Source organism: Dendrobates tinctorius, unplaced genomic scaffold (assembly GCF_039654945.1).
Source record: "Dendrobates tinctorius isolate UK_male_01 unplaced genomic scaffold, ASM3965494v1 ptg000062l, whole genome shotgun sequence".
NCBI classification, from domain to species: Eukaryota; Metazoa; Chordata; class Amphibia; order Anura; family Dendrobatidae; genus Dendrobates; species Dendrobates tinctorius.
In genome coordinates, this window is record NW_027361730.1 from 36,346,103 (window position 1) to 36,373,266 (window position 27,164).

The following is a 27,164-nucleotide window of genomic DNA, read 5'->3' on the forward strand; positions in this document are numbered from 1 at the left end:
ATCTATGAGTTTTGGATGACTAGTCTGTGGTTGGTCCATTGTGGATTTTCCCTACCCCACTCCCTTACATTGACAGACCTCATGCTGTGTGTTAAGGTACTGTCACACTTAGCGATGCACCAGCGATATGACGCGGTCAGGATCGCTGGTGCATCGCTAAGTGGTCGCTAGTGAGCTGCCACACAGGCAGATCTCACCAGCGACATAGCAGGGGTCGCTACTTACCTGTCAGACAAGGCGATCCTGACGTCCTCCCGTCCACGTCCACTCGTCTCCACAGCACGTATCCCAGCAGGAAGCTGAAGATGAGAAACGGCCCAGGACGTTCTCACGCGATCAGCGAAAACCAGTGGGGGAGTGGTCGGAGGTAAGTATCAGACATAGCGATATCGCTATAACATCACAAAAACCAGTGACGTTATAGCGATATTGCTAGTGATATCGCTTAGTGTGACAGGCCCTTTAGTCATGGGAAGCGGGGCGGGGAGAAGCCAATCTCCCATGGACTTGTCAGCCCACAGTTCCTGGACAGCTTTTAAAAGTATGCCTTCAGTAAAACGCTGCAGTGTTTAAGAGTAAATCACACAAAACTGCAATAACAGTCACTGTCTGGATTTATGATGCCCATGGTTTGGGCAGCATGAATAAGCTAACAGGTTCCCTCTCTTTAAATGATACTTGAAAGAATTGCTAACTTTTATAACATCAGATATCTAACCATCGGCTAAATGTCTAGATTTCTGTGGCTATCCCATTCATCGCAATAGGATATTCAGAAAGCCATGTACTGGCTACAGAAAACCACCCAATTCGGATATATGAAAGGATTTACTGTTGTAGAAATATAAGCAGCAAGTCTTCTGCATGTGAACATGGCTTCTCTCGCGATAAATGACATTGTAATGAACAGTTCTGCTCAATTTGTCATCCAACAATTAAGAAAAAACCACACCATACATACACAGAACACCAAGTGCTTCATTTGGTTCATATCACGAGTCAAGTGATAACATGGCAATGAACAGCTGGCAATGCTACACGGTAACAGGATTGTATTGCACAAACAATGTGAATCCAAAAACTGTTTTAGACAGTATTAACTAAAACAAAAAAAGGAAAAAATAAAAAACTTCCTTTTTTTATAGGAAGAACACCTCTTGCATTGTTTACATAACTGGTATGTGAGGATAGGAAAACAAAGAAATAAAAACATTTTTGTTTCCTCAATACCCCTTGATTGTGGCCAGAAATTTACCACTGTGGTGGAAATGGACAGCAATGGCAGTCTTGTGCCCATATTAAGGCACCGTCTTGAAGGTTGTGTGGCATTATTAAACACTTGAAGCTCATATCATGCCTACATGGAATGCAGAGGAATAACAAACTTGCAGCCAAAAGGTGAATGATAGCTGATTCCAACCTCTCTGAAAACCTTTTGAGGAATGCCAATGTCACACAGGTAAACTCTTCCAGCCTGCTCTCCAAGGGCTAATGGGAGACCCAACTGTAGTGACCACTTGGCATGGATACCCTGCCCCTGGTCAGCCACTGGAGGGTCAATGCTAAGCACTGGGGCTCGGTTCTGATTGGCCCAGTCCACAGCTGCTCTGTACCATGGTTGATCTCGTAGAAAGGCATTTTCATGGCAGTCCAGACAATTAATAACCAGGTCGACAGGGCAATGTGGAAGATCTGAAACAGAAAGATATATAGCAAAATTTAAATATTTTTCTGCCAGAATACACATAATACAATATTTAAGTAAAACAAACTTCAAAATGTAAAACTTTGCTGAGTTACCAAAAGTCCAAAAAAAATTTGAAAAAAATTAAGGATAAGATTTGCTAATGCTTTCTATTCTTCATACAAAGCCACAAGATGGCAGTATTGCATTGAGAAATACGTAAAATGCTGCAATTTCTTATGCTCCATTTAAGCATAATTAGCACCGTCTGCTTGTGGCTTTGACCAATGTACCCATAAAATGGCTTTTTGTTTTTTTTTTTAATTTGGCAACGCCTGCAGTTTTTAATCATTAAGGCACATAAAGGCTGTGTCCAATCTACTTTTGTCTTAAGAGACTAAGTATACGATATACACATATGATATGTGAACACACATGATCGTGCTACTTTGCTTTATGCAACATTGAAAAGTCATTGTATGCTATCCAATTCAGCAGACTTTTCTTAACCAGTGGCTACATTCATACATGTGTCTATTTTAACATTATGTAAAGTGGACTTTTTTTAAATCACGTGTCATCCATATTGCCTCTGTCTTCACGTTCCAAACCTTTTTTGATTGTTTAAATAATGAATAAAAAAGCCTAATAAAAAAACTGCATTATCAGGTGCATTGTCTGTCAAGCAGTTGTAGAACACTGTCACAAAACTGCAGTTTTTTTTTTTTTTTTTTTTTTTTTTTAAATCGGGGGTCTGAAACATTACACCCCTCGAATAAAGGCTGTCAGTCACATTACGAAGAAGAGAAAGCACATGAAAGTTTGCTAAATCTTACATCCTGTTCACATCTGTACGTGGAATAGGTCATCATACTGTACTACTTTTGAAAACTACGAATGCCTTCTCGGAGCCTGCGCCAATGGGGTCCTTTGGGCACTAACAACTCATTGTTTCCTCAAACGAGGACTGTAGTGCAAATGTTACAGGGTCCTAGATTAGGCCTAAGTAAACATGCAAACAAATGTTTCCAATAACCAACTAGGGTCAGCAATTCCATACATATCAGACCAAATACTTGTTTTGAGGGGTTTTGGATGCTTTAATGAAAATGGCATTAAACCAATCAAAATATTTTTACCAAGTGTAGATCTATGTATTTTGGCACAGACCAGCTCAACAAGTCCATTAGATGAGAGATGATTTTTGGAAGCTCACTGGAGCATTCACACAATACTTTACTGGGCAATTAAAAATCTGAGCAGTGAAAAAGGGCTCAAAGCTTCAGTAGTGGGACAAAACATGTGGTTATGGGCACACAGCAACTGACTCAAATTTTAAATTCTTGAAATTAACAGCAAATCTGATTTTGTGTAAGCACAGTTTCAAAAATTGTGTGGCACAAGATGCATATATGCTTATGAGGCTGCAGAGTTCCGTACAAGAGACCTGTGGAAAGTCTATGCATTTTGGATCTTCAGGCTTAGAAGCAAAGCCTGGTATTATCTGGCAAGTCAGAATAGCCATCACATGACCAGTAGTGATGAGAGAGTGTGCTCGTTACTAGAGTTTTACAAGCAAACTCGAGTTTGGCGCGCTCGGAGATTAGGTTTCAGTTTCCGCTGCTGAATGATTTGCGGCTGCTAGACAGCCTGATTACATGCAGGGATTGCCAGTTTGCTAGGAAATCTCCGAGCATGCCAAAAATACTCAGACGACACCTAAGCATGCTCAGAAAACTCGAGTAACGAGTACACTGGCTCATCACTAGTGAGCAGAAAGATGACCAGAGCAGTGCTGGGAATCAGTGACTATGGCGATCGTTGAGTATATTACTGCAGTTGCACAGGTTTTGGCAATAGTTTTGTGAGAATGCTCTTTTAAGTAAATGTTTCTGACAGGCATTCACAAAAAAGTACTAGTCAAATACCATCGGATGATCCAATCGCTTATTATGCAACTCAAGCACTGACCTTTTACATTTGACACCTGCTTGCCCTCTGTTCGACAAAACAGATTTATCTCATTGGTAACCGACTCCAACATCTTCACAAAATTCGGTAGAAAGAGGATAATATCTACATCATGATTGGCCAAGTGCCGACCGCAGCTTATTCCCTGAGCCCCTTTGATGTGTGGTCCACACAGAACGGCAACAATGGGTCGCTGGTGAACATTTTTAGGATTAAGCCTACAAAATAGATTAAAGAAACAAATGAATACAAAATGAGATTATACTTCTATATTAACAATCATTATTACATTTTTCACCATTTGTCAGCTTTATGAGACTGCTTTGGAGCACTACTACAAGGAAGAGTGGGCAAAGTTTGCCAATTGCAGATGTGCCATGCCGATAAGACTCCTATCCAGAAAGACTGAATGTTAACAAATTCAAAGGCAACTTCAAAAGGATTAGTTTAAGGATGTGCATAATTTATGCAACCAAATTATGTTAGTATGGGATTATTTTAGATGTCTGATCCTGTAAAGCCCCCCGTTACACACTGCGATATCGCTAGCAATATCGCTGTAAAGTCACCGATTTTGTGACGTAGCAGCGATATTGCTAGCGATATTGCTGCATGTGATACTTACCTCCGACCGGCTCCCCCCGCTGCTCATCGTTGATCGCGCGAGAAGCTCCTGGACCATTCCTCGTCGGCCACTTCCTGCGGCGCCGACGAGCGACGCGTGGAGCCGGGCAGGAGGACGTGAGGTTCGCCGCGTCTGACAGGTAAGTAGCGACCCCCGTCCCCAGCGATGTCGCTGGTGAGATCTGCCTGTGTGGCAGCTCACTAGCGACCACCTAGCGATGCACCAGCGATCCTGACCGCGTCATATCGCTAGTCGGGATCACTGGTGCATCGCTAGGTGTAACTGTACCCTTATGCATGCCAGGGTCCCACAACCCACAAATTCAGGCCTGAATTTTGATGCTTTTGACAACTTATATTTAGTAAAATCACCAATGAATAGGGCTCCCCAATCTTATTTAAGAGGTTTTAAGACCAAGTTAAAAAAAAATAAGCAGTTTTGGGCTTCGTTTATTCCCCTTTTTTTTTTTTAAACCAGCCATATGGCATCAAAGATATGTGCCTTTTTATTTTGAACTTAGTTGCCATGGCCGTACCAAGGAGGCGTTACTCTAGGGGTGAAGTAAATAGTTTTAAAATGCTGCCTGGCCGCTTTACTAAAAACGAGCTACCAGGAAGATATGAGCTTACCGTATATCTTCCCAGAAGCCACTTCAATCAGAGATGAGTACAAAACAGTTAGTCACCACTCACATTGTGGAAGGTGGTTGTAATCACTAACTGGCAAATGATGGCCAGCCCCAGACTGGCGATAGGTACTCTAATAAGTTTTCAAATCTTATTAGGGTGTAAAGCGCCTCAATTTCCCCGACTCCCGACCCCACAGCCCTGCCTCCCTACTGAGCATGTGCATAACGTGCAGACCAGATTCATCTCCACTAAAAGTCTTGATCCTTAAATAAGGATCACAATTATAAAACATTTCATAACTTTCTCAAAAGTTTATGAAAAAATATTCAGCACCTACTGCATTTAACTACTGCACCCAATTTATTATACACTTTAATAATAATAATAATAATAATACATTTTATTTTTATAGCGCCGACATATTCCGCAGCACTTTACATTTCAGAGGGGATTTGTACAGACAATAGACATTACAGCATAACAATAATCACATACAGTAGATTATAACAAATACCAAGAGGAAAGAGGGCCCTGCTCGCAAGCTTACAGTCTATGAGGAAAGAGGGAGACACGAAAGGTGGGTGGTAACAGTTACCCTGATTGTATGGACCAGTCATAATGTTAAGTGTGTAACAGTACAGACACAGAGGGCTAATGGAGGCATAAAGCATGTGGGAACATGATGCGGGGAACCTGGTTATGGTAAAACTTTTGGCTCTGCCACACAGGGATAGATTAGGTTAATGTGTTGGGGTGGTAGGCCAGTCTGAATAAATGCGTTTTCAGGACACGCTTAAAATTGTGGGGATTGGGGACTAATCGTATTGACCTGGGAAGTGCATTCCAAAGAATTGGCGCGGCACGTGCGCGGCACTTTAGGAGTCAGTGTGTTTTCTTGGAGTCAAGTTCGACTCAGACTACACAGTACTGGTGTAAAAGTCAGCTTTAGTTTAACCTCTTCTCCAGTGAGGCTTATAATCTAATTTCCTTATTTAGAAGAAATATATTCTGGCTAACAAAAAGCAAAAAACAGAGAGATAACGAATGTATATATTATTAACTGCTTAAATTACACTGCTATATAGTATACACAAATTACTACACAATCTACATAGCACATGATATGGTATTTTATTAGTAAAATGATTTACAGATTATGTTACAAGCCAATAAACAGGCATTGAATGTTAAGTCTCCAGAGATATCGGTGTGTTTCATGCAGAAGTAATGATATCCGGTTTATTCACACTTTGAAGACCAACCCACACCTAGTAATTTATTTGTGCTTGTTTATACACACGCAAGGCTTGCTAAGCACGACCTTGCTAAATTGGTTTGTACTTTAGTGCCCTGAGTAAAACTGGTCTTACTGGTGTGGTGTGAGAGCAGGAAGAGAGGAGGGCAGAAGATCGGCATCGCGTGTGAGAAGAACATTCCTAACAGACTTGTATCACTTTAACAGTGGGAAATAGAGGCCTGGTTGTATAACTGGCTTCATTCCTCTTCTTATCTTGCACGTGTGGTGGCAGAGTTCCCAGTTTTAAGGCTAGACATTGGCTTGGCAACTCTAATGATACAGTTAGACACTCAAGGTTTTATTCAATTTGCGTTCACCTCGTGCCTGTGACCGATCAGTATATACTGCATATAGATACAATTTGGATAAACTAGTTTCTCTCTCTTCCATGTCTGAATCTTATATCTTATGCTGGATGTAAATGGTAGTTCTAAGCTGGGCAAAAAACTTAGGACATGTAGAGCACATAAAGTGCATTCAATCGTCAAAGTGCTTGATGCAAGGGAATTTTTTCACAGCACCAACCAAGAGGGGACAGAAAGTGTAGAAGTGGGGGGTAGGTGGAGTTGGCTGTACTGAGGAAGAGGGGTGTGGGGAAATTAGTAATCAGAGTGTGACCTCTTGTAATGTTCCTATCCAATCTAAGTGTTTTGGAAGAAAGGAGAATAAAAAAAAATCTTTTGGTCTAGATAACAACTTGATCATCATCATGCATCGGAAGGATGGCCTGGTCTCTTGAAACCTAGATCTTGCGATACTCCACTTTTTTGCATATGGCAACCCCTTAACTGTAGCCCAGCACTAAGAAATTTTATCTAGTCTAGACCTAATAATTACTTTGTTTTGTTATCTAAATAATTATTCATAATTACTGGCAATTTCTGTCCTAAATACCTTAAAGCTGGAGTCACACATAGCAACTTACCAGCGATCCCAACAACGATATCAACGTGTCAGGATCGCTGGTAAGTCGCTATGTGTTCGCTGGTGAGCTGTCAAACAGACCGCTTCACCAGCGATTAGCACAGCGATGCCGAGCGCGCAGCGTCGCTGTGTTCGTTAGCGCTGATGCCATATTCTTGTCAAAAATAGAATTAAAATAAAAAATATTGTTATTCTCACCTTCCGACGTCCCGCGTAGCATTCCCGCCTCTCTCCACGCTCCGGTCCCAGTAATCCTTTGCGAGAATTACCGCGATGACGTCCGTTATCGCGGGATCGCGAAGTCTCGCAGTCATTCTTGCAAAGGATTACTGGGACCAGGAGCGTGGAGAGAGGCGTGAAGACTGTGCGGGATGCCGGAAGGTGAGAACAACAATATATATATTTTTTCTATTATTTTACAGCTGATCGCTGGTCTCCCGCCTGTCACACGCAGCGATGCGTGCTGGCCAGCGGGAGATCAGCGACAAAAAAAATGTCCAGAGGTTTCTTGCAGCAATCAGCGATACCGGCAGGGGGGCCGGTCGCTGATCGCTGTCACACACAGCGATCTCACTGGTGAGATTGCTGTTGTGTCACAAAAGTTGTGACTCAGCAGCGATCTCGCTAGCGAGATTGCTATGTGTGACAGGGCCTTTAGTTTAATCTCTGACAATAAACAGAAAAATATAGCACCTTCATGAGTTTCCAGATCTGTAATCACATTTGCCAGATCTGTTAACAGAAACGTGAAACATTTTTTCATAAGCAGTGTCATTCTTTTTTAGCTCACCTGTTTGGCCCACCAAGTAGCGTCAGTGCCATCTGACTGGCACAAACTCCTGACATTTCCAACCGTTTCTCTACTGATAGGCCGTGCTTCTCAGCCACGCTTAAGAGCTTTTTGTGCAAACCATATGAAATGCTGGGTACCACCAAACCCGAATCTGGAAAATAAAGAGTTTGAAGTCAAAAACTTTAGTGGAAAATATAAGAAATACCATGCAATCATCTGAACAGAGCTTGTGGAACTCCATATACTTCCCACCAAAACAAACCCATTTAGATGTAGCCATGTATAGGAGACATGTTTAGTGTAGATTCACCTATCCTTTTGCAGCTCAACTTAATGATAGCAAGCTGCAATGCCCAAGATATCCCTTTTTTGCAAAAAATCTGTGAAGCCAAGCTGCTGTCATGGATTCAGAAAACATGTAACATACAAGGCCTTGTCTGAGTTGTTTCAAATAAAATAGAAAAAGGTCTTAACGTTCAACTTCTGATCTGCGCTTTATGCTCTGCTGCGAATTTAATATGGCTAGGAGTTGTTTAAAACGGAACTCTTACGTAATAATCTGACTGTAACACTTACAGTAAACGATGTATATAAACTAAAGGGGCAAAGGGCCTAGTTCTTCTGCATTCTGATAAGTAAAGCTATGGCAATGTGTTTATTCACACAATTCACAGTTGCGTGCAATACACTGTAGACTAACTTGACTATGGGTGCCACCCGTGTCACATGGGGAGCAGAGTCTGTTGTTCTACTGCACGAAAGCCTGGCAGCTGTGATTAGGAATTGGCACAAGGACTAAGGCAAGCAGCCAAGCCTCTCACCTCAGATAGAGGCAGCTGGTGACTTCTGGCACAAGTAGATTTGCTTGTCACGTTATGTTCATGGAACTGACCAGGAGCCAAAGCTTGCCCCCTCCTCTGCCCTTACGAACCAGCACTATTTATCAGTTACCAAGATGAAAGAGTGTAAAGGTAGCACAAAAACACAACAATTACAATAAGGAGCATATGCTGGCAACTCTACAGTAAAGATCACACACACAGTTAAACAAATCTTGGACCCACTGTGACTTAAAATAGAGCATATAATTAGCTTAAATAGAACAGCATATATACCATCATGGGAAAAACTAAATACGCCATCTTTGAAGTAATAATAATAGTAATAATTTTAAGAGCTTCTAAGGACCAGAATTAAATAAACAGAATAAATAAGTCGACATGACAAATTACCATACACTATTTAAGAAAAAATAAAACCTGGACCAAAATGTAGAAGACGTAGTGTGTGATACACTGGGTGCATCCTCTGAATTAAAGGGAACTGGTCACTATTAATATGCAGTCCAACCTACAGGCACCATGTTATAGAGCAGGTGAAGCGGAGCAGGTTGATATATAGTTCTTCAGGAAAAGATTCAGTATAACTTGTGTATTATTCAGTTAACCCCTTCGCGACCCCAGCATGTTTTCACCTTTCTGACCACCGTCCCTTTAACTCTGAAACGCTTCAACGGATCCCATTGATTTTGAGACTGTTTTCTCGTGACATATTGTACTTTATGAAAGCAGTATAATTTCTTTGTTATGACTTGCGTTTATTTGTGAAAAAAAATGGAAATTTGGTGAAAATTTTGCAATCTTCCAACTTCTAATTTTTATGCCCTTAAATCAGATAGTGACATATCCCACAAAATACTTAATAAGTAACATTTCGCACATGTCGACTTTACATCAGCCCAATTTTTTAACCAAAATTTTTTTCTGGTTAGAAAGTTATAAGGGTTAAAAGTTGACCAGTGATTTCTCATTTTGAAGTGACTTTGAGGGGGTCTATATGATAGAAAATACAAAAAAAGATACCCAAAAGTGACACCATTGTAAAAACTGCACCCCTCAAGGTGCTCAAAACCACATTCAAGAAGTTTATTAACCCTTCAGATCCAATTTGTTTTATTTTACCAAGGGTACCAGGAAACCCCCACCAGTAACACCATTCTGGAAAGTAGTCTCCCCCCCAAGGAACTTCTCTAGATGTGTGATGAGCACTTTGAACCCCTAAGTGCTCCACATAAGTTTATAATGTAGAGCCGAAAAAATAACATCTTTTTTTCACGAAAATGCTCTTTTCGTCCCCATGTTTTTTTATTTTCCCAAGGGTAACAGGAGAAATTGGACCCCAAAAGTTGTGCAATTTGTCCTCAGTATGCAGATACCCCATATGTAACAAAGTAGCATAGTTATTAAGGTTGAAGGAAGACTAAGTCCATCTAGTTCAACCCATATCCTATCCAAACTTGCACTAACATGTTGATCCAGAGGAAGGCAAAAAAAAAAACAACATGTGGCAAACAGTAAGCTTCACATTGGGGAAAAAAATTCCTTCCAGACTCCACATACGGCAATCAGACTAGCTCCCTGGATCAACGCAATATTAAGGAAACTAGTGTATATACCCTGTAATATTATACTTTTCAAGAAAGGCATCCAGTCCCTTCTTAAATTTTAGTAGGGAATCACTCATTACATCATATGGCAGAGAGTTCCATAGTCTCACTGCTCTTACAGTAAAGAATCCGCGTCTGTGAGTATGCTTAAACCTTCTTTCCTCCAGACGTAGAGGAGGCCCCCTTGTCCCCAGTCTAAAGGGGGTTTTACACTAAGCGATATCGCTAGCAATATCGCTAAAACGTCACTGATTTTGTGACGTTATAGCGATATTGCTAGCGATATCGCTATGTGTGATACTTCCCAACGACCGGCTCCCCCGCTGTCCATCGCTGATCGCGCGAGAATGTCCGGCTCCATTTCTCGTCGGGCGCTTCCTGCTGAGACTTCCTGCTGTGACGACGAGCGACGCTGGCGGGAGGACGCAGGATCGCTGTGTGTGAATGGTAAGTATCGTGCGCTGCGTCGCTGCTGCATCGCTGTGAGATCTTTCTGTATGAAAGCTCACTAGCGATCATTTAGCGATGCACCAGCGATCCTGACCGGGTCGGATCGCTGGTTGGATCGCTGGTGCATCGCTAAATGTAAAAGGGCCTTAAGAGTAAAAAGATCATTAGAAAGGTCTTTGTACTGTTCCCACATATATTTATACATTGTAATAAGATCACCCCTAAGCCTTCGATTCTCCAAACTAAATAACCCCAAGTGTAATAACCTGTCTTGGTATTGCAGACCCCCTAGTTCCCTAATAACCTTGGTCGCTCTTCTCTACACCCGCTCCAGTTCAGTTATGTCTTTCTTATACACCGGAGACCAGAACTGTACACAGTATTCTAAGTGTGGTCGCACTAGTGACTTGTATAGAGGTAAAATTATGTTCTCCTCAAGAGCTTCTATGTTTTTTTTAATGCAATGTGGGGGTAAACCATTGTTTGGGCGCATGGCAGAGCTCGGAAGGGAAGGAGCACCATTTTACTTTTTCAGCGCAGAATTGGCTGGTATTGAGATCAGACGCATGTCGCGTTTGGAGAGCCCCTGATGTGCCTAAACTGTGGAAACACCCCAAATTAACCACAAACCTAACCCCAACACACCCCTAACCCCAACCTGAACTTTAGCCCCAACCCTAAGCCGAAAATGGAAATAAACACAGTTTATTTTATTATTTTTCCATAATTAATGGGGTTATAAAGGGGGGTTTGAGTTACTATTTATAGCGGGTTTTTATGTTTGGCAGCTGTCACACTAAATGAAGCTTTTTATTGCAAAAAGTAGTTTTCGCATCACCACATTTTAAGAGCTATAATATTTCCATATTTTGGCCCACAGAAGCATGTGAGGTCTTGTTTTTTGCAGGACGAGTTGACGTTTTTATTGGTACCATTTTCGGGCACATAACATTTTTTGAAAGCTTTTTATTCTGATTTTTGGGAGGCAGAATGAACAAAAACCAGCAATTCACAAGTTTCTTTTTTTTTTGGGGGGGGGGAGTCTATACCGTTCCACGTGTGGTAAAATTAATAAAGCAGTTTTATTCTTTGGATCAGTATGATGACATCGATACCTCATTTATGCCATTTTTTTCATGTTTTGGTGCTTTTATACAATAAAAACTATTTAATAGGAAAAATTATTTTTGCAACGCTTTATTCTGAGAGCTATAACTTTTCTTTTTCCGATGATGGAGCTATATGGCGGCTTGTTTTTTTTCGGGACAAGATGACGTTTTCAGCGGTACCATGTTTATTTATATCAGTCTTTTTGATCACGTGTTATTTCACTTTTTGTTTGGCGGTATAAAGATAAAGCATTTTTTTTTGCCTGCTTTTTTAATGGTGTTCCGTAAAGGGGTTAACTAGTGGGACAGTTTTATAGGTCAGTTGTTATGGATGTGGCGATACCAAATATGTACTTTTGGGAGTTTTTTTATTTATATAAATGAATTTATTGGTAAAATATTTAATTTTTTTTATATGGGGATTTTTTATTTTCACACTTTTTTTTTTTTTTTTACACTTTATTACATTGTCCCAGGGTGGGACATTACTATAAAAAGTCAGATCGCTCATCTGACACTTTGCATAGCACAGTGTCAGATCAGAAATCTGACAGGGAGTGAAGAAGGCTTGCCGGAGCCTCCTTCTCCTGATTATGGTCATTTGGATGTTTTTGGTTGTCATTATGATTTAAAAAGAGAAAACACATTAGTTTGACAATAAATGGCTTCACCCAACCACTAACCATGAGTGGAGAAAAAGTTTTGGTGTTATCATTCATTTTCGGAAAAAAGGCCAAGAAAGCAAAAATTCTGCCAGGGTTTGTAAACTTTGAGCACAACTGTACATCCAAGTTGATGTCCAGCTTGAAAGCACCATTTTATTGAGATCACTTTCTAATGTGTGCGTATGTATGTATGTGTTATACACACACACACACACACACACACACACACACAATTAGAAAGTAATCCCAATAAAATTGTGCTTTCAAACTGGACTGCATTTTCATGGTAATTGATTCTTTTATTTAACATCAAACTGGATGTATATTTGCTCATGTGCTTGGGATTATTGTCCTACTGTGGGCAAGCTTTAAGATCAATATCCTCACATTCAACTGTGTAGTACTTTGGAATATGCAGATGCCCAGGGTCTTGTGGCTGCAAAACTAGCCCAAACCATGACCCCACCACTGTGTTTGACAATCAGTATGTGGTGTTTTTACTCATCTGCTGTGTTTGGTTTTCTCTAAATATTGCACAAGACAGGACCTAACATCTTCACTTTAGTCTCGTCTGTCAAAAGTACATTGTTCCAGAAGTCTTGTGACTTGCTCAACTTTGCAAACTTTTGCGGTGCGGTCATGCTCTTTTTTGAAAGAAAAGACACTCTCAGTAACCCTTTTAAGCAAGTCATACACTTGTTCAGTCTCTAATTGTACTGCCATGAACGTATTCATTTACCATGCTAACTGAGGCTTTTAGAGTCTGAGCCTTAGCTCTTGGGCGTTTTGCAATTTGTCCGAGCATTGCACAGTTTGTTCTTGAGGAAACTTTGTTGAAAGTCTACCTGGAAAATTTTACACTTGGAAATAATCTATTTCACTGTGGAATGATTGACAACAAATTGTTCAGAAATGGCCTCAAAATTTTTCCCAAATTTGATTCTCAAAGATCATTACTGATTTTCCTCCTTGGTATTGCGTTAACACACTGGAAATGCTCTAGAAAATCTAACTGTTATAACGTCAGATTAGCGGTCAAAACTTGCTAATGACCAATATTTGAAGGACATTACAATAGCAGCTTCTTAGCCCTCTTAATTCCTACGTTAGCAGTGCTTAATTTTTCAAACACTGCTCTTGCATTTTGGCTTAGTTTTTGTCATAAAATGTGTAATTTGTCATGTGTTGTTGTATTTACTACATTTTAAAAAGACAAGATTTCTTTTGTCTTGTTACTTAAAGCCATGGAATTCAAAGAGGGTGTTCTTGGTTTTTCCCATTACTATCTTTCTGCCCATCCCTGTTTGAAAACCTTCTCAATAATAAACTTACCATAATAAAAGTTTAAAGGGTCATCCACCTTCTTCATAGTGCATCTTCTCACAAACTAACCAGCACTTCTGTCCATAAAAAGCTGCTGATGGAGGAGCAGGTGACAAGACCTGTCCATCAGCCTCCAATAGTAAAGTGCTGCTCTGTTTGTGTGGAAAGATGCATTAACAAGGGAATGTGGACAACCCTTTAAACTCAACTTACTGTTTATGCTATTTGCCACCATTACAGCTCTGTACTTTTGCTATAATATGGCACCATTGAATACCAATATCAGCTTATGTGCACAACATATACAATCTGACCAAATATTGACTTCCTTGACAAGGTAAATGTAAGAAGAAAAAAAAAAAAGATAATGAGTTGTCAGACAGGTTACTCAGGCTGCACCTGATTTTCCCAGCTGTTCAACAGTCACACGCAACATAAGTCTCCATTCATGAGGTCTCATTCATCTACTGTGTTCCCTAGCACAGCCAAATCTCTGTTTAACCCATTCACACACCTGCAGTTGTGTATTAGCTCAATCTGCGAATAGTTCTTGAAATTTTGAAAATCGCTTCTCAAAATAAAAATAAAGCCAAACGTCTTGCCAGAATGAACACCAATCAAGGAGATAAACTAGCAAAGGCCATTTTACATAGACCGGTACAACTTTTATAGGGATGAACAATCGCTAAAGGGTACCAGTCACCTGGCTCATGCTGCTCAAGCTACAGGCAGCATAAATAGGTGGGTGGCTGCACAACTGGAGTCAGGTATATTTTTCACCAAAAAGCTCCGACGCTTCAGAGAATGTCTAAACAGGATACGTCTGGGGACCATAGGCAGAGGAAAGACTGGTTCAGCGCTGCCTCAGCTGGCTTTTTTTATGCATCGCTCTAGGTGACTGACCAAGAGACCTGTGGATCATATGGAACAGCGATGGGGTAAGCTGGCCGGGGGCAGTGCTGAACAAGTCTCAACTCTATCTGTAGTCTCCCCTCCAGGAAGTTTCAGAGTCAAAAAAATGCCTGGCTGCAATTAGGCAGGTAGGCTCCAATTCATACAGCCCATGGTTTGGGCAGCTGCATCAAGTGACAGCTTCCCTTTAATAGGATTGTACGGCCTTCATTTGGTCTAAACAATATCAACAAGAATTAATCCGTTTATTTGGAGCGATGTGCTGCAGACAACATTTAGGCCAGCATAAGGGATACAATCCGCTGTCGGTCCAATGATCAGCCTGTGTAAGGCTAGGTTCACATTAGCAATTGAGTCAGCAGCATATCATTTGCATGCGTAAACGCATGCATGTTTACACAGCGTTAATACGCATCATCTTATGCATGACAGAAAAAAATGCTGCATGTGCGTGCGTTTGTAAGCGTTTTTGCATGTGTTTACGTTGTTTATGTGCATGCATTCGATATGACATCAAACAAAAATGGGTGTGTCTCATGGGATTTCTATCTACATTTTGAAGAATGCATGCGTATCGAACGCATGCGTACGCATGTCCTTGTGTACCAATGCGTTCCCATAGACAGTAATGCGTTTTTTACGCACTCATCCGCATGCATGCGCATATTTGACGATGTTTACGCCTCAAAATGCAACATGTTGCGTTCTCCACACACCATGCTAAATATATGTATGCATGACACATGCAGATCTATGCGGATCAAACGCTGGGCACACAGACGCAAATGTGAAACCAGCCTAAGAGGGCGTTTTACCAAGTATTGTGTTTCCACAGCACAATAAGCTAACCCCATTGGTGTCCTCTGCTTTTGTGATCAAAACTAATGAGATGTACTTAGGCATTAGCCCGAATTTGGTGGCTTACTGTCCAGTACTGTATAACAGGAGGTTATCAATGAATACTTGTGTTTATTTGTCCATGCAAAATTCTCAAATATCATTTTGCAGGACTGGCTTCACTCCATCTATGTACCTTGGTCTCTCCATGAGGTTTCTAATATACAGTCATCTAAGCTACAAAAGAAAAAGCAGTGACTGGAAAGTTACAGAAATATATAAATTTTAACCCCATGTGTGAGTGCGATTGCTGCTGAAATCCACATCAGCATGCAGTTGTAAATACTCTTAAAACTGGTTTAGACCTGTGCAGCTTTGGAGATGGAACTGAAGTTTACCTGCAAACCTGCATGGACAGCATTACATTTATAAACCATGCAAATTGGCTGGAAAGTACATGTAGCACTGTTTGTCTGCAGCTAAATTTATCTGTACTCATTTATCAAGACGCAGAATTTTCATTCTCCTTAAAGTGATTTTTACGCTCTCTGACGATTAGATCCCTGCTCTGAGATGCTGGAGACATGTGTTGCAGTTCTAGATATGGTTTTGGAAAGGGTAATTATGCTTAATGCTAGCAAACAAGATAAACATGATGTAATTACACCTAATAACAGATGCCCACATTCCTCACACTTTGCGTGCCATACAACACTATCCTGCTGGCATTGCTCACACTATATTGGCAGGTAACTTTCAGGAACTGGCAGGCAATGTATTTAACTCTCTAACTTTTGCCAAGGTGACCCATCGCACACAACCTAATCGAGGACAGAGAGGGTGAAGGAGAAAGTCCTGTCACGCAATGAGGGAGAATCTAAAGCTAATGTTTAGACTTTTAATTACTGGATGACATATGTGCGAGTGAAGAAGGAACGCCTCCTGCCTCGCACACACGCAAGCCAACTCTAAGGCAAACCACAGCAGAAGTAATAAGGGATGTAATATAAACTTTACAGTGGGGTAGAGAGGAGCAGGAGCTCCTCTGGGAGGTGAGAAAGCTGGAAGGTGAAGTTAAACATAAAATATGAAGTAAAATGGGGGGACCTTGGCAAAGTGCTATATGTTCTTCTAAACAAGCTGAACCTCAGGCACAATGGGGCTTGCTGTGGATAGGAAGCTGGGGGGGAAGCTTGGCTGCTCAGGAAGCCAAGTAATTAAAGAGGCCCTGAAAGGAGGCGGGAGTGGGGCTGTTGGAAAAGTTTTACTATGAGATTTTACAGCTGGTAGTGAAGCTAGGCAGATACTGATTGAGCAGCACTCTTAACACGCAACACAATCATTCACACTGTGGGAAGGAGCAAGGGTCACTTGTAATACAGACAATACCCAGTAACCCACTTCTGTCTGTATCAATCACATGACTTTACAACACGTGTATGGAATCAGAATTGGGGCTTATTCACACTTTTTACTTTGACAATTCCCAGCCCAACTGCAGGTCTCCTGAGCACATGTAGCACTTGTTGGGTCAGAAGAACGACAGGTTAGTCTGAGAGTTGCAGTTGTACCATGGACTGTAAAATACAGCCGGTATAAAGTCATGTGAATAAACCCTATGGGCCTACGCATACCACGTTACATGCTCTAGTGCATGCTATATATATTTTCTGCCCTAATGCTACTACATGTGACTATAGTGTGCATGTTGAAGGCAGTCTAAAGTGTACTCTGTGCAACAGCGTACATGTCAATTTACACGGCACCGAGCTCCAACGTGTTCAGCTATATCAGGTGTGAATGTTTCCATAGAATGAAAAGCTCCTAATGATACATATTTATTATACTGCAAAAGGAAAGTTTAAACAGATGACCTATGGCCAGAAATACAATCGAGCATATTGATAAATGGCTCCAGGGGGTTTGTGCACCTCGACGTAAAATGACAATTATATAGAGCCCAATTCTCTCTACTGTATTTCAGAGCCGGAATTAAAACAGTGGCCATTAAAACAGGGCTTCAATGCTGGCCATTTGACCAGTTGGCTCTCCATGCAACTGTTGTGACTATAACACAGCCATGACACATGCAACTGCGGAACCAAACAGCTGATCAGCTGGCGTGCTCCAGGAAGCCGGGTTCTCTCTGCCGCTATAGCTTGCAAATAAGCCCTGACCCGATCAAATTCTCTCATCTCTATTAATAATCTACAGGTTAATAGCCACCACTTAGACCCCTGCTGCCTGGAAGAAATTAACTTTATTCCACCCAGCAGCATTTGGGGTTCAGTCACTGCTCTGTGTATAGAGCGAGTCGGCTGTAACTGTGCCCTGGGCACTGTCAACAGCTTAGCATTAGTGCCGGTTGTCAGTCAGTGCTTGGGGCGTGGCTAAATTGCGCTGGCACCATTCCTATGACTGAACGCCAGAATACTTATCAGAGACCCATGACATTTTCAATATTCTGAATACAGGCCTTGAGAAGGCTTATTCTTTGCACCCTGAACTGCCATTTTTAATGATACCATTTTGGGGTAGATCCGAAGTTTTGATTGCCTCCTATTGCAATGTTGCGAAAGCTAAAAACCTTAATTTGTTTAGATATTTTTTTCTCATTACGCCGTTTACAGATTTGATTCATTTAATATTTTGATAGATTGAACTTTTTTCGACGTGACGATAACAAATGTGTATTTTTTATTTTGCTTTAATTTTTAAAGAGGCAAAAAATGAGGGGGGGATTAGAACTTTAATTTTTTTTTTAAAATGACAAAAAAAATACAAAACTTTTTTTTCTCACTTTTTATTGTATTCAATAATCCCTTAAAAGGACTTCAAGCTGCATTCATCCAATCACTTATACCACACATAGCACTTCTTTCACAGGAATATCATAAATGACCGGCCCGGGGTTCTTCAGCAGCCCCCCTGCTGTCATGGCAACACATAGTCATGGGCGCACCGATTAGTGTTAATGCCACTCCTCCCGCAGCTGTTAGAGGCAGATAATAGCTGAATAAATCAGCCATCATCTTCTGGGACAGATGCAAGCCAAGTAAGCAGCAAAGGAAGTGACACGACATATGACGTAATTGTACCTCATGTCGTAAAGAGGTTAAAATGTGGAGCCGAAAACTGGATCCCATATTGAAGATATGGCCTTACCAGTGATTTATAGATGGGCAATAAGGTGCATTATTCTACAGTTATTAACATTAAACTTCATTTGCCAAGTGTTTGCCCATACAGATATCCTATCCAGATTCATTTGTAATACATTACACTGTCAAGATCAGCTTTTATTTTACTCATTTATATAGCGTCATTAATTCCACAGCGCTTTACAAACATTATTGGCACTGTCCCCAACGGGGCTCAATCTAGAATCCCTATTAGTATGTCTTTGGAATGTGGGTGGAAACCAGAGTACCCGGAGGAAACCCACGCAAACACGGGGAGAACATGCAAACTCCTTTCAGATGTTGTCCTTGGTGGGATTTGAACCGAGGACCACAGCGCATTATCTACAAAGTTGTGGTCATCAGCAAAGACCAAAGAGCCATTTTGCAAATTTGTATGGCTATTGGAGCATGTTTTTACTGAATTCAGAACTTTCCTTGCAATGAATGGAGAGCTTCACATGCATAACTACCTTCTCCTGTTATTGAGTCAGCCTCCAGTCAGATTTGGGGTGGATTATGGTACCAATATTATGCAAGCAGATGTGGATCCCACCCACATTCCTTAGACATGTATGAGATATCCTGTAGATTAACAGCTATGTACCTACTGTAGCCGCTAAGATTAGAGATAGCCAAAATTAACCCCTTTCTGCCATATGATGTACTATACCGTCCATGGGACCCGGGACCCTATGCCCATGGACGGGATAGTACGTCATTGTTATGCGAGGCTTAGGTCGAAGGAGGCTGACAAAACCCGGGCCCCTGCGGAGTCCCTCAAACTAGGGAAAACCCTGTCTGACCCTCAACCCAGGGTTTTTGCTAAAGGTGCAAATGCCTGAGCCTCCAGCCTCTCCTTATCTCCTGCTCAGCCCTAAGCTGAACCCTCCACCCTCCACCCAGTGAGTTGTCAAACCACCAAAACCCACACAGTAATGACAGACAGGGAGAACTCAAACCACACCGCGCCGCAACCACACAGGACAATACTATAATGTGAACAGGGCAAAACAAAGCACAAATATAGGAAGACGAAAAGGAACCAACGGATCATACGACACCAGCTATGAATTTCTCTCTCCAACACCTCCACTCCAGACCGGAACCACTTGGCACAAAACACAAGCTATAAATCGGCGACGCCCACAGGCCAGCACGACTATTTAAAGACCGTGGGCGTGACCAAACATCCCACCTGATTTCCAGCTAGATTAACCCCAGATAACCTGAGTAAAATCAAGCCGGCGCCACTGAGGCTATAGTGGACGGAGATGGAACTACCGCTGCCTGCCGGACGCTGTGGTGTGAACAGCGTCCGACATGACAGTACCCCGTCTTCTACGAGGGACCCCAGGGCCCTCAAGACTCATAGGACCCGGCTTGTCCGGATGACGGCGGTGAAAGGAACTGACCAGCCGATCCGCATGTATGTCTGAGGCTGGAACCCAAGACCTCTCCTCCGGACCATACCCCCGCCAGTGCTCCAAATACTGAAGAGTACGGTGCAGTACTCGAGAGTCCACCACTTTGGAGACTTCAAACTCTAAATCGCCATCCACCATGACTGGAGGTGGCATCGGCGTCGTGTCCACAGAGCCTACCACCTTTTTCAATAAAGACCTGTGAAACACGTTGTGTATCTTGTATACCGCAGGAAGCTCCAACCGAAAAGCAACCGGGTTTATGATGGCAGCAATCTTAAAAGGGCCAATAAACCTTGGACCCAATTTCAATGATGGAATTTTGAGTTTTATGTTTTTAGTAGCTAACCACACCCAATCACCCACACACAGGTCCGGACCTGGCACGCGTCTAGAGTCAGCCACACGTTTGTATCTTGCACTCATGCTCAGCAATCGCTGTTTCACACTCCTCCAGACCGATGATAGTTGAACTCCTAACCGGTCCTCCTCTGGGACGCCCCCAGAGCCCCCCTGATGCAAGGTACAAAATTGAGGATGGTGCCCATAAACACAAAAGAACGGAGACTCTCCTGATGATTCTTGGCGGTGATTATTTAATGCGAACTCGGCCAAGGGAAGGAACGTCGACCACTCCTCTTGGTTGTCGGACACAAAACATCGCAAATACTGCTCCAGATTTTGGTTCTTGCGCTCAATTTGACCATTTGACTGCGGATGAAACGCCGACGAATGAGACAACTTGATCCCCAATCGTGAGCAAAAAGCTTTCCAAAACTTCGCCACAAACTGGGTACCCCTATCAGACACTATGTCCGACGGAACTCCGTGCAGTCTGACCACCTCCTGCACAAAGACCTGAGCCAACGTCTTCGCGTTGGGCAAGGAAGGCAACGACACAAAATGCGCCATCTTCGAAAATCGATCAACCACCACCAGGATGACCGTGTTCCCCGCCGAGGCAGGCAAGTCTGTGATAAAGTCCATGGAGATTTCTGTCCATGGCCTACTAGGTATCCCCAGAGGCTGTAGAGTGCCAGCAGGACGGGTTCTGGGCGACTTGGCCCTGGCGCACGTGATGCAAGCTGTCACGTAGGAAACCACATCCTGCCGGATTTTTGGCCACCAGAAGCGGCGCGATACCAGTTCCAAGGTGCCCCTAACCCCTGGATGACCGGCCAGGACCGAGTCGTGGTGTTCCCCCAACACTTTAAGACGAAGATGAAGGGGTACGAACGACTTATTAGCGGGAAGTCCTGGTGGTACCTCCTCCTGGGCCTCGGCAATCTCCACCTCTACCTCAGTCGTGAGAGCCGAAACCACTACACCTTCCTGGAGGATGGGTACCGGCTCTTCCCGAGGTTCTCCCCCCGGAAAACACCTGGACAAGGCATCCGCCTTGGTGTTTTCCGCCCCAGGACGGTAAGTCACCAGAAAGTTAAAACGTGTAAAAAACAATGCCCAGCGAGCCTGCCTGGGAGACAGACGCTTGGCCGACTCCAGATAGAGCAGGTTTTTATGGTCGGTGATGACTGTGACCTGGTGGGCCGCCCCCTCCAAGAAGTGTCGCCATTCCTCAAAAGCCAATTTGATGGCCAACAAATCCCTGTTGCCGATGTCGTAATTCCGTTCGGCCGGCGACAGTTTCTTGGAGAAGTAGGCGCATGGACGCAAATTGCTCAAGGACGAGCCCTGCGACAGTACTGCCCCCACTCCCACCTCAGACGCATCGACCTCCACCGTAAAAGGTTTGGTTATGTCCGGTTGCACCAGAATGGGGGCTGAAGCAAAACGGTTCTTCAGAAGCTCAAATATACGCACGGGATCCTCAGACCAGATAGCGAGATTGGTACCTTTTTTCGTCATGTCCGTGAGCGGTTTGGCTATAGTAGAGAAATTCTTAATAAACTTCCTATAATAGTTGGCAAACCCAAGGAACCGCTGGAGCGCCTTTAGATTACCAGGCCGTTCCCATCGCAGCACCGCTTGCACCTTCGCGGCATCCATTTTAAACCCTGCGGCGGACACAATATATCCCAAAAAAGGCAACTCTTGAACAAAAAACACGCATTTTTCAAGCTTAGCATAGAGCTTATTCTCACGGAGCAGCTGTAACACCTGCCTGACATGCTCTAAATGAGTGTCCTGGTCGCTCGAATAAATAAGGATATCATCCAGGTACACAATCACAAACTTCCCCAGCACATGAGCAAATACATCATTTATGAAATGTTGGAACACAGCAGGCGCGGTTGTCAACTCAAATGGCATAACTAGGCTTTCAAAATGACCCTCAGGGGTATTAAATGCCGTCTTCCACTCATCCCCCTGACGGACCCTTATGAGGTTATATGCCCCCCTGAGGTCAAGTTTGGAAAACCACTTCGCACCAGCCACCTGGTTGAACAAATCAGGGATCAGAGGCATCGGGTAGGGATCACGGACCGTAAACTGGTTTAACTCCCGGAAATCCAGACACGGGCGTAACCCCCCATCTTTCTTCTTAATAAAGAAAAACCCCGCTGCTACAGGTGAGGATGAAGGCCGGATGTGCCCTTTACTTAAACTCTCCGCAATGTAGTCCTTAAGAGCTTGTCTCTCCGGACCAGAAATACTAAACATCCTCGCCTTTGGCAATTTAGCCCCGGGTTTTAACCTAATTTGACAGTCATAGGCTCGATGTGGAGGTAGTTCTGAGCAACCCCTCTCAGAGAATACGTCCACAAAATCCAGCAATGCCTCCGGAAGGCTGGACTTCACGGCGGACACACATGTGGCCAAGCAATTTTCCTGGCAGAAACTGCTCCACTGGACTATGTCCTGGGTTCTCCAGTCAATCACCGGGTTGTGCTTAGACAACCATGGGAAACCCAGGACTATTTGTGCTGGGAGATTATTGAGTACCTTACATGTAACCCACTCAGAATGTAGGACCCCAATGTGGAGTTTAACCTCAGCTACAAACTCAGTAATCTCCCCCTGTGGGAGGGGAGCGGCATTAATGGTAACCACGCGAATAGGATGAGGGAGTTTTTCGATCTTGAAACCTGCCATGCGTGCAAACTCCTCATCCATGAGATTGGTGGCTGAACCGCTATCCACAAACACTGATATTGGTAGCTCTCTGCCCACAATAATAACCCTGGCAGGGAGCATACATTGAGATACCATCATGGAGGATATGCATACGCTCAGTTGGGCCTCCTCCATACCCTCTGAGCTTACCAGTTTTCCGCCGGTGCGACTTTCTTTGGTAGCACAGGACAAGCATTTACATAATGATCTCTTTTACCACAGTAAAAACATGCTCCATGCTTCCTGAACCCAGGAACGCGACGCTGCACATGTGATACCCCAGCGATTTGCATAGGTTCCGTGGGCTCATCTGCAGCAACCACACTGGCACCCCTGCTTTCCCCCAGAGGCAGCGTCTCCTGCGCCCCTTGACGCAAACGGCGATCAATACGGATTACCAAACTCATGGCAGATTCTAACGATGCAGGAGTCTCATACATCAGGAGGGCCTGTTTAACTCTTTCTGAGACCCCATGAATAAACTGACTCCGCAGCGCTGGGTCGTTCCACTGTGTGTTTACTGCCCAACGGCGAAATTCTGAACAATAGTCTTCCGCCATACGTTCCCCCTGACGGAGTGCGCGGATCTTAGATTCTGCTAAAGCCAATCTGTCGGGGTCATCATAAATGAGCCCGAGTGCTGAAAAAACATTCTCAACCGAATGAAATGTAGCAGAGTCGGCTGGTAAGGAAAACGCCCATGCTTGGGGGTCCCCACTCAGTAATGATAACACCAGACCCACCCGCTGAGCCTCATTACCTGAGGAGACCGGGCGCATGCGAAAGTATAACTTGCAGGCCTCCCGAAAGATGACAAATTTGCTGCGTTCCCCAGAAAATCGTTCAGGCAGCGGAATCTTAGGCTCTGCACCTGCACCAGCAGAAGCCGCTTGTACATTAGCTACAACCAGGCCCTGCTGCTGAACTGCCCCCTTCAACTCGGTGACCTGTACGGACAGCGCCGCCAACTGGCGGTTTATGGAAGTCATGGAATCCATGGAAAAATGTTGGGCCGATTATAATGTTATGCGAGGCTTAGGTCGAAGGAGGCTGACAAAACCCGGGCCCCTGCGGAGTCCCTCAAACTAGGGAAAACCCTGTCTGACCCTCAACCCAGGGTTTTTGCTAAAGGTGCAAATGCCTGAGCCTCCAGCCTCTCCTTATCTCCTGCTCAGCCCTAAGCTGAACCCTCCACCCTCCACCCAGTGAGTTGTCAAACCACCAAAACCCACACAGTAATGACAGACAGGGAGAACTCAAACCACACCGCGCCGCGCCGCAACCACACAGGACAATACTATAATGTGAACAGGGCAAAACAAAGCACAAATATAGGAAGACGAAAAGGAACCAACGGATCATACGACACCAGCTATGAATTTCTCTCTCCAACACCTCCACTCCAGACCGGAACCACTTGGCACAAAACACAAGCTATAATCGGCGACGCCCACAGGCCAGCACGACTATTTAAAGACCGTGGGCGTGACCAAACATCCCACCTGATTTCCAGCTAGATTAACCCCAGATAACCTGAGTAAAATCAAGCCGGCGCCACTGAGACTATAGTGGACGGAGATGGAACTACCGCTGCCTGCCGGACGCTGTGGTGTGAACAGCGTCCGACATGACAGTCATTGCGATCAGCGGCGCCCACGTGGTGAGCGCCGCTGATCACGGCCGGGTGTCAGCTGATTATCACAGCTGACACTCGGCACTATGTCTCAGGGGCGGTCACGGACCACCCCCGATACGTTACCCCTGGCACACTGCGATCAAACATGATCGCAGTGTACCGGGGGTTTAGGGAAGCATCGGGAGGGAGGAGGCTCCCTCCGTGCTTCCCTGAGACCCCCCACAGCAGCGCAATGTGCAGCGCTGCTGCGGGGGTCTCCTTCCCTGCAGGTCCCCGGATCCAAAATGGCAGCAGGGACCTTCGAGGGCCTGCAGGGAGCTGGCTTCCTCAGTGCCTGCAAAACGCAGGCACGAGGAAGCCTTCTGCAATGCCTGTGACAGATCGCTGATCTGTCACAGTGATCTGTGATGTGTCAGATCAGCGATCTGTCACATGACAGTTATGTCCCCCCTGGGACATTGTAATAAAGTATAAAAAAAAAAAAAAAAAAAGTGTAAAAGTAATTTATAAAAAAAAAAAAAAAAAAAAAAAAAAAAAAAAAAAAAAAAAAAATCGCTAAATAAATTAAAAAAAAAAAAAAATTCCCTAATAAATTCATTTTTTGGAAATAAAAAAAAAAAAAACAATAAAAGTACACATATTTGGTATCACTGCGTCCAGAACGACCCGTCCTATAAAACGGTCCCATTAGTTAACTTCCTTAGCGAACCCTTTAAAAAAATAAATAAAGCTTTATCATCATACCGCCGAACAAAAAGTGCAATAACGCGAGATCAAAAAGACGCATATAAATAACCAGGGTACTGCTGAAAATGTCATCTTGTCCCGCAAAAAACGAGCTGCCACACAGCATCATCAGCGAAAAAATAAAGTTATAGCTCGCAGAATAAAGCGATGCAAAAATAATTATTTTTCATATAAAATGGTTTTCATTGCATAAAAGCGCCAAAACACAAAAAAAAGACATAAATGAGGTATCGCTGTAACCGTACTGACCCGAAGAATAAAACCGCCTTATCAATTTTACCGCACAAGAAATGGTGTAAACGCACCCCCCAAAAGAAATTCTTGAAATGCTGGTTTTTGTTCATTCTGCGTCCCAAAAATCGTAATAAAAAGCGATCAAAATAATGTCACGTGCCAGAGAATGGTACCAATAAAAAAGTCAGCTCGTCCCGCAAAAAATAAGACCTCACATGACTCGGTGGGTCAAAATATGGAAAAATTATAGCTCTCAATATGTGGTGATGGCAAAAACTATTTTTACAATAAAAAGCTTCTTTTAGCGTGCGACAGCTGCCAAATATAAAACCCGCCATAAATAGTAAATCAAATCCCCCTTTATCACCCCCTTAGTTATGGAAAAATAATAAAATTTTAAAAAAAATGTATTTATATCCATTTTCCCCATTAGGGTTAGGGCTGAGATTAGGGTTAGGGGTGTGCTGGGGTTAGGGTTGGAGTTAGAATTAGGGGGTTTCCACTGTTTGGGCACATCAGGTGCTCTCCAAACGCAGCATGGCGTCTGATCTCAATTCCAGCCAATTCTGCGTTGAAAAAGTCAAATGGTGCTCCTTCCCTTCCAAGCTCTGCCATGTGCCCAAACAGTGTTTTACCCCCACATATGGGGTATCAGCCTACTCAGGACAAATTGCAAAACAACTTTTGGGGTCCAATTTCTCCTGTTACCCTTAAGAAAATAAAAAATTGGGGGCAAAAATATAATTTTTGTGGAAAAAAAATGATTTTTTTTATTTTCACGCCCGGGCGTTATAAACTTCTGTGAAGCACTTGGGGGTTCAAAGTGCTCACCACACATCTAGATAAGTTCCTTAGGGGGTCTAGTTTCCAAAATGGGGTCACTTGTGGGGGTTTCCACTGTTTAGGTACATCAGGGGCTCTCCAAACGCAACATGACACCCGCAGACCATTCCATCAAAGTCTGCATTACAAAACGTCACTACTTCCCTTCAGAGCCCCGACGTGTGCCCATACAGTAGTTTTCTCCCACATATGGGGTATCAGCGTACTCAGGACAAATTGGACAGCAACTTTTGGGGTCCAATTTCTCCTGTTACCATTGGGAAAATAAAATTGGGGACTAAACGATAATGTTTGTGGAAAAAATATGATTTTTTTATTTTCACGCCCAGGCGTTATAAACTTCTGTGAAGCCCTTGGGGGT

At 43.3% G+C, this 27,164-nt stretch overlaps 1 protein-coding gene across 3 annotated transcripts in view; it reads right to left on the minus strand.

Annotated features, from left to right (window-relative positions):
- Window positions 1-958: 958 nt before the first annotated feature.
- Window positions 959-27,164, minus strand: part of EDC3 (enhancer of mRNA decapping 3) — an 83,413-nt gene continuing 57,207 nt past the window's right edge. For all 3 annotated transcript variants that reach the window (XM_073579539.1, XM_073579540.1, XM_073579538.1), the window contains exons 5-7: window positions 7,921-8,074; window positions 3,656-3,873; window positions 959-1,692 (exon numbers count right to left, since the gene is read on the minus strand). In XM_073579539.1, coding sequence (XP_073435640.1) covers window positions 1,358-1,692; window positions 3,656-3,873; window positions 7,921-8,074 — 707 coding nt within the window. In that variant the 3' untranslated portion in view covers window positions 959-1,357. The remainder of the gene's footprint in view (window positions 1,693-3,655; window positions 3,874-7,920; window positions 8,075-27,164) is intronic.